This window comes from Sus scrofa, chromosome 7 (genome assembly GCF_000003025.6).
Source record: "Sus scrofa isolate TJ Tabasco breed Duroc chromosome 7, Sscrofa11.1, whole genome shotgun sequence".
NCBI lineage: Eukaryota > Metazoa > Chordata > Mammalia > Artiodactyla > Suidae > Sus > Sus scrofa.
The window spans coordinates 88,999,706-89,013,787 of record NC_010449.5 but is presented as its reverse complement, the minus strand read 5'-3'; the positions used below and the strand labels follow the sequence as shown (position 1 = coordinate 89,013,787).

Sequence of the window (14,082 nt, the reverse complement as noted above, 5' to 3'; positions counted from 1 at the left end):
TTTGCCTACTAAGCTAGTGCAGTTTCCAGAACAACTACTGTCCCTGTGGAAAGCCATGTTAGTACACGTCCAAAGTTATAAGCTTCTGGAAAGTGGACCAGTTTGAAGTAAAGTTGGAGACAGGTATTTTAGGGGCACTGCAGCAATTTTATTCAATTGGGAAAGGTGAAAACCTGAGTAGCTCAAAGTGTCCTGGGTTGCCCCTGGAGAAAAGGGGTGCTGTGTACGTAAGGAAGAGGGCACCCCAACTCTTCAGCTCAGGAACTTCCCCAGTCTTCCTGAAGAGGGGTCCCAGAAGGGCAGCCAGTAGAGGCATCCAGAAGAGTCCCCAGGCATACTAGGGAAGCACTTGGCATGCGGGTGAAACTGGCAATTTCACGTTAAAATTTATCCCACTGTCAAGGCCAAGTTCTGACTCAGAGTTTTGGGAGGGACATTTATTTGCTTTTTTGAGGAACTCCACCCAATCTCAGCAGGGGACACACTTCACTCTGCATTTCCTGCTGCCTCTTCTACTGAAGAAAGATTCCATTTCCACTTAGGTAAGGGAGGCTTGTTTTTAGGGAGTAGCCAGTTGAGACCGATGTGTTCCCGCGCGTTGCTATAAACAGCCACACACAGGCTACAAAAGACAGAAAAGCTGGGCGCTCCCTGAAGAAAACTTCCTCCATCTTCTCAACAAATCAGATCCTCAAGACCAGCTGCTCCCCAACCTGGCTATTCTTTGTTCTAGGAGACAGTTCCCAGTGGACATGTACCTGTGAAAGCACCATCTAGTAAACATTTGCATTGTTATTGAAATTTCACTCTCAAATCCCAAAGCCAGGTAAAGCCTAATCGCCAGCTTTACGGATGGAGAAATCCAGGCATTTTAAAAAAACACACACAGACAGAAACCTTATTTGTTGCTTTGGTGAATGTTTAAAAGAATGAAGGTCTTTTTAGTTTCTATGGGCTCCCAGTGCTGTGCACCCACAATAGCCCTTAACAGGTCCCCAGATGTCCAGCAATACACTGCATGCCGCTGTTGAAAACATTGTGGGTGGCCTAGCTGGGTCTAGAACCATAGCAGCTTTGACTCTGTGCACACTTTCTTCTGCAGGAATGACCAGCACAAGCCCCTCTAGAAAGTCTTTAGGACTGGGCTTTTGTCTGAGAATAGGTAGGGGCAGCTCATGCCGAGTTTACCTACCTTCTCTGTGACTCCTCTCTGTTATCCCAGCCACAACCGACTGCATGCTCATGACCTTGTGGGGGCGGGGTGTGGGGCATTAGAGGAGACGGTACAGTGCAAGGGATGGGACAAGTACCATCACTCACTGAAAGACTTCAAGACAAACACAACTTTACCTCTGTAGCAGGATGCAAGGTGAGGCCCTGAAAGCCATTATTTTAGAAAAATCACACACCATCCTCCTAAAGTTCTCTTTGATTTTGTGCTTGTGGAAAGCAATGGCCAAAGAGAGAAATGTTGGGGAGTTCCTGTTGTGGCTCAGAGGGTTACGACCTTGCTAGTAACCCTGAGAATTCAGGCTGGACCCCTGGCTTCGCTCAGTGGATTAAGGATCTGGCATTACCGTGAGCTGTGATGTAGGTCACAGATACGGCTCAGATCTGGTATTGCTGTGGCTCTGGCATAGGCTGGCAGCTGCAGCTCTGATTTGACCCCTAGCCTGGGAATTTCCATATGCTGCAGGTACAGCCCTAAAAAGCAAAACAAAACCAACCAACCAACCAAACAAAAACCCAAAACAAAACATCAAGCCAACCAAATAAACAAAGAGAAATGTGAACAGTAACATGTACATTTCAACGGCAGTCTGAGTTGAGGTGTCATGCACCTAATTCTCTTCCTCATCTTTCAGCTCTCCACAGACGCTGACCTCTCAATTACACAATTCAGAGCTCAGCACTCAACAGGTACTCAGTAAATGTCTGTGCCAACTCAAAACCGCTTGCCGGGGCAAGTAAGAGTCAATCCTGCATCCCTCCCTCCCTTTTTTCCTCCCTGCAGACCTTTGGGGCTCTGGTTTCCTGCAAGCAGTGAATTATTCATGTTCACGTCTGCCCAGCGATATCACATTGGCCCTTCCTAGGTTGCCAGCAAGGTGGGGCAGGGAGGTGGCTTTGTTGAGTCTGTAAATAGGAGGAGCAACCTTGCTCAAACAGCACTTACAGGTGGGTGGCTGCTTTTGCTAAGTCATCCTGGGGATGCTCAAAGCCCCACTGTGAAATTCTTCCTGGCTCCTCCTTCCTCATTCCCACTTTAATAGACCCTCAGGTACGCTCACACCACTCTGCCACTCACTCTGCACTTCCACCATGGCTTACATTGCCAAGTCCTTCTACGACCTCAGTGCTATCAGCCTGGACGGGGAGAAGGTAGATTTCAACACATTCCGAGGCAGGGCAGTGCTGATTGAGAATGTGGCCTCGCTCTGAGGCACAACCACCCGGGACTTCACCCAACTCAACGAGCTGCAATGCCGCTTTCCCAGGCGCCTGGTGGTTCTTGGCTTCCCTTGCAACCAATTTGGACATCAGGTGAGAGGTCCCTGGTATTGTACCCAAGGATCTGGGTTGCCATAGTTCTAGTGGGCTAAGGGGACGGGGAGGAGGACTGTGTGTGTAGGAGTGTCTGGAATCATGGGGTATGTTTTGTTAATCTAGGTCTTTAGGTGCCTGTGACTGCCAGGGGGAAGTCTGCATGACTCTGTGATAAAACACTGAAGATGGAGCTTTTTATGGTTTCTTAACTTTCCGCTACACTCCATGAGGGCTGGTAGCAGGTCTGCTTTTCTCTCCATTGTCTTCAGTGCCTAGGGTAGAGAAGGCACTCACTAAATATTTGTTGAATGAATGACCAGAGAAAATAAAAGATCAAGAAGCAAACTGGGATTGAACTGACTCAGATCTTTGTTCTCACTAGACTTGGTTCTGCTATTTAATGGCTCTGTGCCCTAGGAAGAATCGTTCAATTTTTGTTTTAGTGTCTTCATCTACAAAATGCGGATAATACCACTTATCTCACTGTAGTATTGAGAGGTTGAGGGGATAAGATCTACAAAAGTAATTTGAAAAATAGAGTAATACCCAAATGCAAGCAACTTTATTATTTAGATGGAAAGGTTTTGCTTTTTTTGTTTTGTTTTGTTTTTGCTTTTTAGGGCTGCACCTGTGGCATATAGAGGTGCCCAGGCTAGGGGTCCAATCAGAGCTACAGCTGCTGGCCTACACCACAGCCATAGCAATGCCAGATCCGAGCCTCATCTGCAACCTACACCACAGCTCATGTCAATGCCAGATCCTTAACCTACCGAGTGAGGCCAGGGATCGAACCTGCAACCTCATGGTTCCTAGTTGGATTTGTTTCTGCTGCGCCACGATGGGAACTCCAGAAAGGTTTTGTTTGTTTGAGATCAGCCAAGTGAAGAATGAATTTGGGGGAAGGCAAAGGATTTGCAAAGCGCACGTGGCTCCTCCGGGCACCACATGCACCTGTGTGTCTCTGATTAATGGGTCAAGTTGTTATACATATTCAGCCTACACACCTCAAGTTATCTTTTAGGGATTCTTTATTTTCATTTATGATTTTAAGAGCACAGGCAAGCAGAATGTCCCCAAGTGAACCCTTCATACATAATCCCTTTGGTTCAATTCACAGTGGCAGGAAGGCAAAAAAGATTAGCAGAGATAAAGGCAGGAAGGCCAAAGTGTCATTGGCTGGGACAAACCTGAGCCCAAACTATTAGTGCTCTCAGTGTTTCTTCTCTGTCTTCAGTTCTGTTTCTAGGCCTGACCAGGGCAAGAGAGATAGAAAGGGCAAAACCGCTTCAGAGGTGTCTCATTGGCTCTAGAGTTGCACCCAGCCATACGCCATCACTTCAGGCTAGCGGGTTGCTGGACAGAATCCACAACCTACTAGTAGCCAGCCAGAAAGCCATTTGCATTAGGAGATAAGATGTCTAATAGGATCAACTCTGGGCTCAAGATGTCAAGATGGCCTGAACTGACTGTACTAATTGGTTCTAGTAGGTCAGAGGCAGGAACTTTTTCCCAGAAGGAGATATCTGATTCTTAGACTTGGGGACGGGGATGGGGGGACGGGGATGGGGTGGGGTTGGGGTTGGGGATGGTGGTAGCAGGGAAAGGTAGACAACAAGGGTCTCCATGGGCCTTTGGGGGTTGTCGGGGATGGGGAATGCTAACTGGGGAGAGGACAGTGATGGCAGAGAGGAGGAAAGGCAGGTAACAGGTTGAGAGCTAAAGCATTCTAGCTGAGTATAGCGAGTGAGTGTGAGGTACAGGAGCCTAAGTGAAAGGAATGATTTTTGTTTGTTTGTTTTTGTCTTTTTGCCTTTTCTAGGGCCGCTCCTGTGGCATTGGAGGTTTCCAGGCTAGGGGTCTAATTGGAGCTGTAGCTGCCGGCCTACACCACAGCCACAGCAACGTGGGACCCGAGCTGTGTCTGCAGCCTACACCACAGCTTAACCCACTGAGGAAGGCCAGGGATCGAACCCGCAACCTCATGGTTCCTAGTCGGATTCGTTAACCATTGCGCCACGACGGGAACTCTGAAAGGAATGATAATTATGTATTCACAACTTTGGCCCTCAACACTGATTTCCTTAACCTCCCCTTCCCCTGCCCTATTCCAAACCCTAAACCCTCCATCCCATTTAATTCATCCCTGTCGGTCATAAACTAATTCCATTTACAGCACATTCATCGTTGTCTATAACCTACTTTGCCTTTATGGCACCTGAAAACTAGACTTCCTTGAATGGGGTTTTCCTTCATCAAAGCTTCCTCTTTCTTATAACTCAGATCTAGGACAAGGCAAGATGAAAGGAAGAAGCTATAAATCCCCTTCTTCTAGGCCTCAATTTCACCTTTAATTAGAGGAGCTGAATAGGACAGAGGCCAAGACTATATTCAATACTCACTGGGTAATTAGAAGCAAGAGAGGCCAAACCAGGGAGAAGGAAAAGGAAGGTGGTGGCAGGGTGTATGCATGTGTACGTGTGTGTGGGGGGGCGGTAAGTAGAAGGAGGATTCTAGCCCATATGACCTGAGCCTCCTTTCTTTCTGCTACCACAAACTCAAGGTTCCTTGGAGCCTCAGACAGATACCTAAGAACTGCTCAGGGAAGATCAGAGAGGGAAGCAACAGCTCAAAAGTGCTCAGTCCTCAGTACAAGAACAGTCAAGCCAGGATCTATAAGAACTTTCAGAAATGGCCTAGCAAACCATCAAACAATAGCTGTGAGAGGGAAAACTGCGAGTCAAGAGTAGGGCAAAGCAAAGGACAAGAGAAGGAACAGAGGTTAAAAAAGAAAAAAAAGGTACAGGAGTTCTCATTGTGGCTCAGTGGTTAACGAATCTGACTATGAACCATGAGGTTGCGGGTTCCATCCCTGGCCTTGCTCAGTGGGTTAAGGGTCCAGCGTTGCCGTGAGCTGTGGTGTAGGCTGCAGACTCAGCTCAGATCTCGCGTTGCTGTGGCTCTGGTGTAGACCAGCCGCTACAGCTCCGATTTGACCCCTAGCCTGGGAACCTCCATATGCTGCGAGAGCGGCCCAAGAAATGGCAAAAAGACAAAAAAAAAAAAAAAAAAGGAAACAAAAAAGATGCATAGAATGATCCTGGGCCACAAAGGAGGGTGAAAGACCTGTGGATCCTTCACTTCCCCCTTCCCTTGTCCAAACTCTGTGTCTCTTTCCGCCCCCAGGAGAACTGTCAGAATGAGGAGATCCTGAACAGCCTCAAGTACGTCCGCCCTGGGGGTGGATTCCAGCCCACCTTTACCCTTATCCAGAAGTGTGACGTGAATGGTCAGAATGAGCATCCTGTCTTCGCCTACCTGAAGGACAAGCTGCCCTACCCTTATGACGACCCGTTTTCCCTCATGACTGATCCCAAGTTCATCATCTGGAGCCCTGTGCGCCGCTCAGATGTGTCCTGGAACTTTGAGAAGTTCCTCATCGGGCCAGAGGGGGAGCCCTTCCGACGCTACAGTCGCACCTTCCCCACCATCAACATCGAGCCTGACATCAAGCGCCTCCTCAAAGTTGCCATATAAACACTGACCGCTCAGCACACAGATCTCCTACTTCCTCCTGCCCCTGAGTATCCATCCTTAGCATTCAGTGTGCCCTCAGAACACTGAGCTGGACCCAGGCTTTCCCTTGAGATCCGTCCCCTTCATCAAAGAACCTTGCCTTTCTGGTCTGTTTCCTTCCCATCCCTCCAACCTTCTTGTTGGTGATTCAACCCGGGGACTCTGAGACCTGGGTGGGCTCTGGGCTGTCACAGAATGATGGCACCTTCCTAAATCCATATGGGAGGTGTTTGAGAAGTGTGAGGGGCCTGGAGCCAGCCTGCCGGCTGAGTCCAATAAAGGGTGGGTGTGGAAATGGTCGGGCTCTTTGTGTCTTCTTCCTTGACAGAGATGGGGGGATGGTTAAAAAAAAAAAAAAAAAAACTACGTGCAGGGACTGAGGGGCTGGCAGCACACAAGGCTAAGGAGAGGGAGGCACTGATCCAGGGGACACCCAATTACTGTCTGGAAAGTAGGTTCTGGTCAAGGTCTGCGATTGGTCATAGGCTGAGTTTTGGGAAATGTGAATTGTTTTATTACTTACGGCTCTTCTCTAGAACTGGGGAAAGGAGGTGATATCAAGAGGGTGTGGAGGGGCGGAGAAAAGACAGAGGGCCCTTTGAAGGAAAGCCCTGGGAAGTCAGAGGATTGCAGTCAGGAAGAGGCACTCTCACTGTGGGTCCTGGGCTGACTAGGATCTTGAGAAATGTTACCTGCACCTTGAGAAGCTGAATTTGGTTCTCTTTTACTGACAGTAGTGGTGTGGAGGGTACAGTTACTGGAGCACAAAGAGCATTTTACCCCTTTCCCAGTTACGGTGTGGAGAAATGTTTGTTTTGGATCCTTTGTAAGGTTGACTCTCCCTCCTTTTTAAAGTTCATGTTCCACTCTTGTCTTTCTCCAGCTCACATATCCACAAGTCCAGGAACAAGACAGACATGTTTAGGCATGAATGACTGATTTCATTTCTTTTTCCATGGGGGTGGGGATGGGAGAGGGCCTCCCTTCAGACATTCAGACTGTTCATAACCTGCCAACATGACAGCTGTTCTCTCTGAGAACAGAGTTCTGCTGGATGGCTTTGCAAGAATGGACGATGTCCCGGATCCCTCATCTGGTTCAGGCACACTCCAAAAGCACCACCAAGGCCAGGTCCTATCATGCTCTAGAAAAGATACTTCCTGATAGGCCACTGCCCTCTCACTTTGTCCTGCAAACCTCTTCCTGGTAACTTCTCATTTTGCCTTCCCTTCTCTGACCACTATATGGAATATTTCACTTCTTTTCATTGAAGCCCTGAAGGGCCAGTTCTTCAAATTGGGCACACTGCTTGAGCACCCCAATGCTGAGGGGAAAATGCTTCTCCTATGATACTCCCCGTAACCGTTCTCCAAGGACTTGCCTCATCTGAGAAGTAAATGTGGAATAGAGGTTAAGGATCCCCACGGTCTGACCTTCTACTAAATCTATGGCACCGATGGGGCTTTCTTTCAAAATGGTAACCTGAGTGGTACAGTGGGAATCCCCTGGCATCCTTCTGCAGGCCGCCTGCTAAATTAGGCTGCCCTTAACTTGACTCTCGAAAACTCAAGCCTTTCAAGATTCCTACTCTTAGAGCCAACAACTAGGTTATAGGTTTTGGAGGACAAGACCAAGCACTGATTTTAAAGCAATAACTGCAGCGATAAAGTGCTTCCTTGAAGAAATAAAATACAGAACTCGTGTGGGATACTAGTATGATTTTTTCCTCATCTTTATAGTGTTATTGCCTCTTATGACATCCAATGGCAGAACCAGCTATACCCGATGTTGGCAGTATGCCACAGGCAACTTAGGGGCTGACGTGCCAGAACAATGGGTTGGGTCTTACCCAGGAGGCTCAAATGGAGGGAATAATTTAGAGACTCCCAAAGGAATGGGGATTACAGTCCAAGTCATTTTGCAGAGAGAGTCATAAGCGGCCATAATGCTAGGAAGAGGGCTCCTCACTTGGACAAGGGGAAATGCTGTTTGCTCCAGATTGACTCAGGAAGGACCAGAGAAGGTGGGACTGGAGGAAGAACTTGTTTTACAAGGACATTTTGTTTTATTCAATCCTTAGGTGTGCTGTTGTTAAAATGAAGACAAATGGGAAATTGTTTCCTTTTGTTTATTTCTCACCTTGCCTGTCCCTTTTACATCATCCAAAGTATCAGCTTATGATTATAAACAGACAAGGCAAAGCTTCATATATAATCACCCACTTTCCTAGATCAACAAAATCTTTTAATCAAATGTCCCTAGGGGCACTCAGGAAGTAAGAAGTCTCATAAACAAGCTTTCCCAGAAGTGCTGGGATAATACTACTCGACTTAGAGGAGGGACAGAGAGAATTATTTCTCTGAGGACTTCTACCAAAAAAACAGGACTCGGAATAGGTGATTTTAGGGGGCCAAGACACACAGACTGAAATGGATGAGTATGTCATGATTATGTTCCCACAGCTGTATCTCCTTAAGCCAAACCCTTACTGATGATTTCAAGCCTGATGATTTCTTATAATCTCCATCACAACCGTCATCCAAATTACCATATACTATACTCACACACTGCACTAAGTACTTTCTATATATTAGGTTCTTTAATCCTCATACCAACCCTAGGAGGAATTTTTCTCTCTATTTAAAGAGAAGGTAATTGAGAAAGACACCTTTCAAAGACAAAGGGCTAGTAATTAAACTCAGGTCAGTTTGTCTCCAAAGCTTCTGTTACTAACCATGACACAACCATGCTTCCTTCTATCTCAGAGCTGCTCCTGTACACAGCACTGCATAACTTAATGATGCTTTCGCTTACATTATATCATTTGATTTAAAAACACTGTGAAGGAGTTCCCATTGTGGCTCAGTGGGTTACGAGCATGACTAGTTCATGAGGATGTGGGTTTGATCCTTGGCCTCGTTCAGTGGGTTCAGGACTTGGCGTTGCCGTAAGCTGGGGTGTATGTCCATAACAGACACAGCTCGGATCCCGTGTTGCTGTGGCTGTGGTGTAGGCTGGCAGCTGCAGTTCTGATTCAAGCTCTAGCCTGGGAACTTCCATATGCTGCTGGTGCAGCCCTAAAAAGCAAAAGCAAAAACAAAAACAAACCTGTAAATGAGGCATGATTGCATCTATTTTTCCACTGAAGAAACTGAGGTACAGATGGAGTGACTTACCCAATGTCCCACCATGAGCAGGTGATAAAGCTAATTTCAGACCCAGGTCTGTTGATTTCCCTTCTACCCAACCACAGCATATCGCACAAGAGAGACTTGTACTTCAATCAAGAAACACACGTTCTAAAATTGAGAGCCTCAAATTCAGTCAAGTAATCTGCTCTTGAAACAAAAGAATGAAACTGAAAGGATTCTCATTACACTGAAATAAAGAACAGTGACTGTAATATTTCTTAGTGATGACTTATAAGTAACAAACCATATCTGGTTCTGCCCAGACTATATCATATGTCAATTAATTAGTACTGGGAGAACCCAAGACCATCCGAGGAAGACAAAGCTAGCTAAGACGACACAACAGGAAACATGCTTAGCTTTGAACTCTGAGACCCTAATTAGGTAGACCCCATATCTGTATATCATGGAGCAGGGAGAGAAAAAATGAGGTGCCAGGGCAAGTTCACGTTGTCCACTACAGCTACAGGTGATTTCTTCTCCTTCTTGTGTCTCAGAAGTGGAAGTAAATAAGACCAATGCTTTTGCCTGGTTCCCCTTTACTTAGAAAAATATGGATGCAGTAGAACTGAATTCAAGAAGTCTTTATTCTATTAGGTCCATGAAGAATTCTAGAAGATGATAAAGGAAGTATTGCAAAACATAGTAAGTACAATGTTGGTTTAATAATAATGAAATATGTGGATAGGATCTTATGTTTAAAATGTTTGTAATACATAGTCCAAAAGAGATAACTATACATTCTGCAAGAGATGAGGATATCAGGAGGGGCATATAAAATCATACTTTTGAGCTCCCAAATGACTAAATTGGAAGTACTAGCAAACTCCAAGAAGGGACAATTCAGAGACTATAACAGGCTTAGTGCTGCTATTTAAAGTAATGAAACATTTTCTCTGCCTTCTGGATGAATTTCACAAACGATTTCCTCAGCAGGTCAGATATAGATTTGCAGAAAGTGGAAAACATTTTCCAGGAATAAACAACTGATCCCTAAGGAACAGCTGTCTTAACTTTTCTGAATAATAAATCTTGGTCTGACATGCCTAGATTCCCCAGAGTGCTGTCACTGATTCTCAACCTCTTCCTAACCTTGCCAGACCCGCCCGGATACTTCACGTGTACTGAACACTACTGTCAAGAGGGAGTCACTGTACTAACTGTGTGACTGGAGTCAGTTACTTAATTTCTTTGTGCCTTAGTTTCTCTGGCTCTAAAATTGGGATGACAATAGTACCTACTTCAGGGAATTGTTAATGTGGATTAAACAGGTGCTTAAAAAGCCCTTGGCACTTAGTCCTCAGTAAATCTCAGCTAGTATCATTATTCCTATTACATAATAAAGCTTTCCCTTGATATCAACAACTGTGCTCACTCAGTTCAGAATGTCTGAGATATAAATAGGAAACAATTTTGTTTTTCATGCCTGACCCTTAGGTTTTGATCTCAGAATAAGAACTAACTGAAATTATCTCATTCTATCTAGTACTTTACAGGGCTTCCAAAGCATTTTATGTTCAATATTCACTTGGATCTAACAATACCATGAAGGAAGTAGGATATCAAGTTTTATTAGCCCAATTACAGAAAGGGAACAATAAAGTCCACAGTATGACTTGCTTAATGGTCATACTGCTACCAAAGGGCAGAGGCCTGAATACCAAGGTTTACGACACCCAAACCGGTGTTCTTTCAACAACGCAAGGTAAGTTATTCTAAGATCCCTCTGGAGCAACTGCAACCATTCTATTTATTTCTACTAACTAAAGTCCACACTTTATTTAGATTTCTCCAGTTTTTACCAAGTGTCCCTTTTCTGGCACGGTATCTCATTCAAGACACCACATTATATTTAATGGTCATGTCTCCTTGGGCTCTTTTTGGCTGTGAGAGTTGCTCAGACTTCCTTGTCTTTAATGACCTTGACAGTTTTGAGGAATACTTGTCAGGTATTTTCTTCAAGTGGGATTTCTCTCCCAACAGGGATCTGCCTAATGTTTTTTCTCAGGATTAGACTGGGGTTATGGGTTTTTGGAAGACCACAAAGGCAAAGTGTCATTCTCATCACAGGCACATGCTATCAACATGGCTTACCATCAATGTTGTTCATCTTGATCACTCAGCTAGTGTGTGTCATATATTTCTTTTTCCCACTTTCCATAATACACTCTTGGGAAGGAAATCACCATGCCAACCCACACTTAAGGAGTGAAGAGTATCTACACACATTATTTGGAATTCTTTTGCATGGGAGAGTTGTCTATTCTCTCCAATTTATGTATTTACTCAATAATTTATATCCATATAGACTCATGAATATTTATTTTATAGTTTCGGTTATAATCCAATACTACTTTATTTTCTTGCTCAAACTTTTCCAACGTCGGCCACCGAGAGCCCCTTCAGCTGGTTCTCCTGTCCCTCTGACATACTCCCAAACATTGTGACTGTTCTTTTGAGCACTTCCCTTTTTGTGACTCAAGATACTCCAAGCTCATCTTTCACATTTACTGCCCCAATCCTAGACTCAGTCATTCCCCTGAGGAGTCCTAGTTCCTCTTATTGCAACCAAGATATGGGCACTAGATGTGCTCTCATCCTAGTTCTTTTTCAGCCACCTAACCTCTAACAAAGACACTTCATTCTAGCTGCACTGATGCGCACTGAGAACCTTAGCAGAAGAGCTCAGCTCTAGAGAACAATCCCCTAAATTACTTTTTCTTTCAAAGAATAGGTAAACCTAGGCAGAAAAAAACAATATGCACATAATTTCCATTACAAACTAGGTTAGACAAACCATGAGGCTTGCTGGATGGTAAACCAACACAACACCGTTACAAGAGAACTGCAGAAGGATCCTTAGAATAACAGAGTCATTTGTCGGGGGTCATCGGGAAGAATACTGATAGTATCTTCGGCTTTACCACATAACAGACACAGCATGGTATACTCCTAGAACAAGACAAAGTGCATAATTACCTTGAGGAACCGGGAGAAAGATGCTTCATAACTTTCTCTGGTAAAGCTGATCTCTATAAATTGTCATGGATATGCTGTCTGTACATTAGCTCAATTTCTTCAACACCTATAAGCGATGTCTTAGGTTTAGTCTGTGTAGCCCAGAGCCTTTTATTTATATAAACTGAATATATGCTGATGCTCTATTTACTATGTATGCAAGATTGTCATCTTGGATGCAAACTAGTATGTGTGGTCTGGATAAACAATGAGCTCCTACTGTACAGCACAGGAAACTATATTCAATATCCTGTGATAAACCATTATGGGAGAGAATGTGAGAAAGTATACATATATATAAGTAAAACTGAGTCACGGCTGTACAGCAGAAATTAACATTGTAAATCAACTGAACTTCAACAAAGTAAAAATAAATACATTTTTAAAGAAAGAATGTCATCTTGGAAATGCATCACTATTTCTTGGACTTAGAAAACACACATATTGGGCTTAGTTAGGGCTGCTATCTGAAGTAATGAAGCAATTTGAGTGTGGGCCCCTAACAAATTCTTGTGCTTAGAGCTGTTCCCTTCTGGGATATTCAACACTAACATGCAATAGAAATGATTTTTTTTTTTTTTTTTTTTTTTTGGTCTTTTTGCCATTTCTTGGGCCGCTCCCGCGGCATATGGAGGCTCCCAGGCTAGGGGTCGAATCGGAGCTGTAGCCACCGGCCTACACCAGAGCCATAGCAACGCGGGATCCGAGCCACGTCTACAACCTACACCACAGCTCACGGCAACGCCGGATCGTTAACCCACTGAGCAAGGGCAGGGACGGAACCCGCAACCTCATGGTTCCCAGTCGGATTCGTTAACCACTGCGCCACGACGGGAGCTCCAGAAATGATTTTTAAAACAAAAAAAAGGGAAAAAATTTCCAAACCCAAAAAGCTATTTTTATCTACCCAAGAAAAACAATTATGTATGTTTAATCCACTAGTATGTCATGTCTCATATTTAGATAGTTCTATGGAATTTGATCTATTTAAGGAATTTTATGTTTCTTAGGCTTAACAAATATCCAGACTGGTGATAGAAAATATTTTGTTTTAGGCAAAAATCCTCCGGGCAAAGTTCTGTTCTTAGAGCTATTCCTTTCTAGAACATTTACTATGGTCATAAATTATAGAAATATATTGGGTTTTTTTTTTGTTTTTTTTGTTTTTTATTTTTTTTGTCTTTTGTCTTTTTGTTGTTGTTGTTGTTGTTGTTGCTATTTCTTGGGCCGCTCCCGCGGCATATGGAGGTTCCCAGGCTAGGGGTTGAATCAGAGCTGTAGCCACCGGCCTACGCCAGAGCCACAGCAACGCGGGATCCGAGCCACGTCTGCAACCTACACCACAGCTCACGGCAACGCCGGATCGTTAACCCACTGAGCAAGGGCAGGGATCGAACCCGCAACCTCATGGTTCCTAGTCGGATTTGTTAACCACTGCGCCACGACGGGAACTCCCCAATATATTGTTTTAAACCTTTCACTTAAAACCTTTTTATCTTCGTTAGGAAAACAAGCATCTATATCCAGTATATTGGTATTTCTACACCTGATGTTGAGATTGCTGGCTGTCTGGAAATTGATCAATCAAGGCACTTTGTGTTTCATGGGTCTAAAGAGTTACCAGAGACAGGGTCATGGAGATAAACAATGACAACAGGGCAAAGATGCAGAACCGGGCAACTGCCTTTCCACTTCCTGCTAGAGAGTTCAGCAGATCCAGCTGTTGTAGGGGAAAGACTATTTCTTAAAGACC

At 44.6% G+C, this 14,082-nt stretch overlaps 2 protein-coding genes across 3 annotated transcripts in view; one reads left to right on the top strand and one right to left on the bottom strand.

Annotated features, from left to right (window-relative positions):
- Positions 669-14,082, bottom strand: part of CHURC1 (churchill domain containing 1) — a 28,101-nt gene continuing 14,687 nt past the window's right edge. The window contains exon 4 of one of the 2 annotated variants that reach the window (XM_013978294.2): positions 669-758. In XM_013978294.2, coding sequence (XP_013833748.1) covers positions 684-758 — 75 coding nt within the window. In that variant the 3' untranslated portion in view covers positions 669-683. Of the gene's footprint in view, positions 759-9,880; positions 12,264-14,082 lie in introns of those variants that run through there. The other variant, XM_003128640.6, reaches the window with a different exon arrangement.
- GPX2 (glutathione peroxidase 2) lies at positions 2,168-6,152 on the top strand. Its single transcript, NM_001115136.1, has 2 exons — positions 2,168-2,544; positions 5,731-6,152. The coding sequence occupies exons 1-2, from the start codon at positions 2,323-2,325 to the stop codon at positions 6,079-6,081; spliced, it is 573 nt and encodes a 190-aa protein (NP_001108608.1). The 5' UTR covers positions 2,168-2,322; the 3' UTR covers positions 6,082-6,152.